Source organism: Chanodichthys erythropterus, chromosome 14, assembly GCF_024489055.1.
Source record: "Chanodichthys erythropterus isolate Z2021 chromosome 14, ASM2448905v1, whole genome shotgun sequence".
Taxonomy (NCBI): Eukaryota; Metazoa; Chordata; class Actinopteri; order Cypriniformes; family Xenocyprididae; genus Chanodichthys; species Chanodichthys erythropterus.
This window is the reverse complement of record NC_090234.1, coordinates 10,848,799-10,854,733: the sequence shown is the minus strand read 5'-3', so window position 1 is coordinate 10,854,733 and position 5,935 is coordinate 10,848,799. Positions and strand designations below refer to the sequence as shown.

Below are 5,935 nucleotides of genomic sequence, written 5' to 3'. Positions count from 1 at the left end.
AAACGGCACATTAAAGTTAAAAGTTACAGTTGCATGATAAAACCATTTTTTTGTACAGGTCTGATTTAAAGAAAGTTTTTGCTCAGGTGGCCAAAATGTGCGCTCAATAGAGAAGTTTAAAAAAAAAATTAGAGGGGACATTGGTGTTCATATCAAGTGTTTCATAAAATGTTTAGAAATACATTTTAAAGGGTTAGTTCACTCAAAAATTATTAGTTCATGCCAAAAAGATGGCTCGAGGGTTAATAACTCATGGGATAATTTTCATTTTTGGGTGAACTTTTAGCACTCTCTCTCTCTTTCTCTCTCTCACACACACACACATAGACTTTTCATCAACATGATGATTTTTATATTGTACAAATTGTATATTTTTCCCCCTACACTAACCCTACTTCTAAACCTACCCATCAAAGACAACTTTCTGCATTTTTACTTTTTCAAAACACTTCATTTAGTATGGTTTATAAACTGTTTTCCTCATATGGACCAAAATATGAACAGATTTAATTTTCTATACTGTTTTGTCTCAACATACACAATAAGAATGAAATTCAGATCTCATTATAGTCTCCTCTGAATTACCGTCAGCGCTGGAGCTCAGCGTTACCCGCACACGCTCCCAGAGACGCACACACAGGAAACAAGACCACTGAGAGCCTGACATCTTAAAACACAGCAGCTCACTCAGAGACCTGTGTGAAAATGCTGCAAAACATGACATTCATTCTCCTCTTCAGTTTAATCTTCATCTTCTCCTCTGGTAAGTTATTCATCAGTTATATATATTTCCTCTATAATGCCACATGTCTGATTATACACAAATGTTCTTCACCGTGAATTATTTGTACACCAAATAAGAAATTATTTGTGTGGTTTTTGGTTTTGGATTGAATTTTAGTTTCATTTTTCAGTCCTCAAAGTTGTGGAACAGACACCAAAACTTTTCTGCTTTCTACAGACAGTTTTATTAATTTCAATTAAAAACAATTCACATTTCATAGCAATCTATATAGTTTCATATGAATATTTATTACTCAGTCATGTGTTTCCCATGTAAGACCCATTGCTTTGAGCAAAAGTGTTTTAAGATATCATCTTTTCTCTCGCGTGTGTCTGTGTTAAATCAGGTCATGTCAGCAATAGTGAAAAGTCACGACTGCTCGATACGAAACAGCAGCATTTCTCACTGTGTTATTGATCCTTTTGCTCAGACTTTTAATACCACTTTATTTTTTTAGGTAAATCTGTATCTTCATGTATCTACAAAGCAGTGGGTGAAAATGTTGTGATTCAACTGGGTGATGAAGAATTACCACAGAACAGCCACTTGATCTGGACACATAATGAAAGCAGGGTGTATTTAAAAAAGGGCTCAAATGTTAAGATACAAGATCTCAGCGTTGACCGCTATGGATCCCTGATACTGGAGAACATACAGAAGAGCAAATCTGGGGAGTACAAAGCCGAAGTTTTTAATCTAGAGAGTGGAAAGTTAATAAAGAAAACAGAAGCACATCTCTGTGTACAAGGTATGTACAAGCTTGTCATTTCTTTCCTCTGTTTTTGCCTTTTCAAAGCAGGACCAAGAGTGTCTTTTAGCATTAAGACTTGCTGTTGTTGTGTGTGTTTCAGAGCCGGTGCCTGAACCTTCAGTCAGAGTCCAGTGTGTAGAAGAAGGAGTCAATCTGACTTGTATTCCTTCGAATAGCACTGAGGTTTTTGTGTCCTGGATGAAAAATGGAGAGGAGTCAAAGACGACACATGCCGTTTTACACGTCAGCTCGTCTGAGCTCAAATCTGGAGATAAGTTCTCATGCACACTCAGCAACATGATCAGCAAAAAGACAGCAACAGATGTTCAGCCGGTGTGCTCTGACACAGGTTCATATATCTGAAGAAATCATTCTACATGTTATATTCTCATGCATGACAACATTGGTTTACGATGTTGACTCTAAGAATATTTTTATAATCCATTTAAAGGTGTACATGCAACAAATGAAGATAAGAACAGAAAAAAAAAAGAGAAAAGCAACAACGAAAATAAAAATGACGGTAAATGTCTATTTCTATCACAAAGTTCCTCATGATCATGTTTCCTGCCACAGAGCAGTCATGAAGCTGCTTTTATTAACCTTGAATATTTGTCAATTTAAATTATATCATTATTGTTAAAATGTTATTTTGTAAAAAGAAAAAAAAAGAGATCATATATTACATTTACATAAAACATATTTCAGCAATGTGGAATACTTTATTCTGTTTGGTCAATCACAAAATTCTGTGAATAAATATTTTGGTATAATGATGCTAAACACAGACAATTGGTTTTCTATGTCGCTGTCATAGTTTTATCTCTCTCAAATCATAATCTTCTCATGTATTAAAATCATTTCAGCTCAGATCAATATTTCATGTCCATTTAGTTGGTAAGCAGCTGTGTAATAAGTGGGTTGATGTACAGACAGACGATCATTACAGTAAACTCTTTCAGGTTTTTCTGTCGTGATTCAGACCTGCTTACTGTCCTGTTTATGTTTAAGTTTGTGCAGAAAGAGAAATTGTGTTTTTGCATCTTTTTGCAGTTGCTGAAATGATAAATGGTGGTAATTATAATGTTTTTTGTTTGTTTGTATTTGATCCTTAATTAGATGTGACTGAAAAGAAATTACTATTTGGCTTTGATTTCTGGTGGATGCTGGTGATCCTGTCTGGAGGAGCAAGTTTCCTTCTCATACTCTTCATCATCTGCCTAGTCTGTGTGTGCCGCTGCTGCAGCCGAAGCAAGAGGAAGGCAAAAGGTATAAGTTCCCAGTGAACTGTTTTGAGAAAGCAGACATAGGTCTGATTGAGGTAATAATGTCATTCAGTGTGGGTGTGTTTCTGAACATTCTCAAACCAATTGTTTCACATTCTGCTGTATCTGTCTGTTCTGCAGAGGAAGCAGAGTTTCGACTCGTCTCTCTAATGCCAGATCACGCAAATCAGCCTGATGAGCCGTACATGCAGAGAAGCGAATCTCAAAGGCCTTCCAAAAGCCAGCGTCCTCTTCCGCCCCTGCCCGGCCCTCAAGGTCCTGCTGTTGAACCCCAATGAGAGAACAACCCCAATGCTGAATGAAATATAGTTTATATGTTTTAGAATTGATGATAATGCACCAGTCAAAAGTTTGGACACATCAACTCATTCTTTATTATTACAACTTTCAACAATTTATAATAACTGTAACTTCATCAAAACAATGAAGTAGCACAGATGGAAGCCTGAAAAGCTTCTTTGTCAAGATGTGATGCTTTTAAAAAGTATGATTGATTAGTGCCAATTTGCTTGGCTCTGTGTGATCGGTCTGTACGTTTGTTTGGGTAAGTTTGAGTTTATATGACGTTGTTTTACATATCTCAAATTTAATTCTGAACAAACAATATTTCTAGTTCCTTAAATGCTTTGTAAATATATGCAACTCATTGAATCTAGGTCATTTCCGTTGATTATATGAGGATCTGTGTGACATTTTCTGATTGTGCTCACCGAGACCACCTTTGTACATGCAAGCACAACAGACTTTTGCACTTTTCCTGTTTTAACTGATGTCACTGAATTGTGGTCGCAAGATCTGCTTCAGAAAACAGCATTACACAGATCTGTCACTCAGTTCAGTACACTTACTGTTCATGAAACCTTACTCACTGTTCAGTAGCCTCAAGCTACACAACTGAACAACAACAAATCACAAGTTAGCAAAGTTTCTTAAAATGTATATTTTATATTCAGAAAGGGGTCTCACTTTATGAAAATTGTGACCTTAATTCCTTTATCTTACAGTTTAAATAACAAGTTAAAGTTTAACGTTAAACCAAAGCCTGAGGTTTCCCACATGTGGTAAGTGTCAATGCGATTCTGACATTTGGTTTGAACGTGTGAATATGTGGGTATTTGTGCTTTCATCTGTCTACCGTATTGATCTCTTGTGAAAATGTATTTGAATTTTCCATTGTGAGCTCCACATGACAAGTGAACAATCAAATGAATAAACACATTATTGCACAAGTCTTGCATCCAACTGAAAAGTGAGTGGGATGTGGGGGGTTTTAGCAGTCACAAGGTTAACCTGGTTATGTAAGAGGTAAATGGAACATGCTGGTATCATATTTCCACAACTTTCTAAATGAGTAAAATGTTCTCATGAATATTCATCTTTGTTTTTGCATGTTTATTTATTCTTTAAAACTTTATCGTTTTCTTACCTATGTATCTAATAGCTAATAAGAATAACTTGGATTGTTTAGCACACTTTTGAAGCATGACTTGCATGTGATTCTGAGTTAAAAACATTCTAAACAGTCAAAAAAAGTATTGCTTGATGCACAGGTGCATTGACCTGTTTTCATTTGGATTTCTTTGCTCTTGATGTCTGAAGTGAATCTCTGTCACACTCGTACCCATCTAGTTGTGTTCAAAAACAAAAATATCAGTTATGTATTTTCATCCCTGGGCACAAACTAATAAAGAGTAAACTAATGAACTAGATACATTGCAGTTTTTCTCAATCAATTTGACACTTTTCTCCAAATTAATGTAGTTGCTTTAACACAGCAAACTGAACATGCTCTTATGTTGGCAAAACAGTTTAGTATTCACTGCATAATGATGCACTGCAGTTTATTCTATTAATGCATTTGTCAAAAATAAATACTAACATCAAAACTAAAAGTGTGTTCTCTGTTGATTTGATAACAAATTCAGCTGTAGATACACAAATACATGAATGAAAATACATGTTTTCCGTGTTCTTTAATTGTGTTCATCAAAGTTCTTTAATGATGAGTTTAGTTGCATAATGATGAGTAGAGTAAAAAAGAGCTGCCATTGTTTTTCCTGATATGTTTGCAATTAGTTGGGTTCCCACTGAATTATTATTTGATGAGCTGGATGATGAGGGTTTGCGCTGGCTCAAGCTGTAAGTAAATCTGGCCCCTATTGTGTGTGTGTGTGTGTGTGTGTGTGTGTATATATATATATATATATATATATATATATATATATACATTGGGTACGGAAAGTATTCAGACCCCCTTAAATTTTTCACTCTTTGTTATATTGCAGCCATTTGCTAAAATTTAAGTTCATTTTTTTTCCTCATTAATGTACACACAACACCCCATATTGACAGAAAAACACAGAATTGTTGACATTTTTGCAGATTTATTAAAAAAGAAAAACTGAAATATCACATGGTCCTAAGAATTCAGACCCTTTGCTCAGTATTTAGTAGAAGCACCCTTTTGATCTAATACAGCCATGAGTCTTTAGGGAAAGATGCAACAAGTTTTTCACACCTGGATTTGGGGATCCTCTGCCATTCCTCCTTGCAGATCCTCTCCAGTTCTGTCAGGTTGGATGTAAACGTTGGTGGACAGCCATTTTTAGGTCTCTCCAGAGATGCTCAATTGGGTTTAAGTCAGGGCTCTGGCTGGGCCATTCAAGAACAGTCATGGAGTTGTTGTGAAGCCACTCCTTCGTTATTTTAGCTGTGTGCTTAGGGTCATTGTCTTGTTGGAAGGTAAACCTTCGGCCCAGTCTGAGGTCCTGAGCACTCTGGAGAAGGTTTTCATCCAGGATATCCCTGTACTTGGCCGCATTCATCTTTCCCTCGATTGCAACCAGTCGTCCTGTCCCTGCATCTGAAAAACACCCCCACAGCATGATGCTGCCACCACCATGCTTCACTGTTGGGACTGTATTGGACAGGTGATGAGCAGTGCCTGGATTTCTCCACACATACCGCTTAGAATTAAGGCCATAAAGTTCTATCTTGGTCTCATCAGACCAGAGAATCTTATTTCTCACCATCTTGGCAAACTCCATGCGGGCTTTCATGTGTCTTGCACTGAGGAGAGGCTTCTGTCGGGCCACTCTGCCATAAAGCCCTGAC

General features: G+C 36.7%; 1 protein-coding gene across 1 annotated transcript; it reads left to right on the top strand.

Moving 5' to 3' along the window:
* The first annotated feature begins 652 nt into the window (after nt 1–652).
* Nucleotides 653–4,447, top strand: LOC137035840 (T-cell surface antigen CD2-like). The gene is made up of 6 exons (XM_067409543.1): nt 653–763; nt 1,242–1,532; nt 1,636–1,884; nt 1,987–2,058; nt 2,655–2,804; nt 2,942–4,447. Exons 1-6 carry the CDS (start codon nt 706–708, stop codon nt 3,097–3,099), a joined length of 978 nt encoding a protein of 325 aa, XP_067265644.1. The 5' UTR covers nt 653–705; the 3' UTR covers nt 3,100–4,447.
* The last annotated feature ends 1,488 nt before the right edge of the window (nt 4,448–5,935 follow it).

Excerpts from the sequence above, each read along its gene's own strand:
- LOC137035840 (XM_067409543.1), top strand. The coding sequence starts at position 706 with ATGCTGCAAAACATGACATTCATTCTCCTCTTCAGTTTAATCTTCATC. Across the intron at positions 1,533-1,635 it reads AGCACATCTCTGTGTACAAG|AGCCGGTGCCTGAACCTTCA; the intron begins GTATGTACAAGC and ends TGTGTGTTTCAG. Across the intron at positions 2,059-2,654 it reads CAACGAAAATAAAAATGACG|ATGTGACTGAAAAGAAATTA; the intron begins GTAAATGTCTAT and ends ATCCTTAATTAG.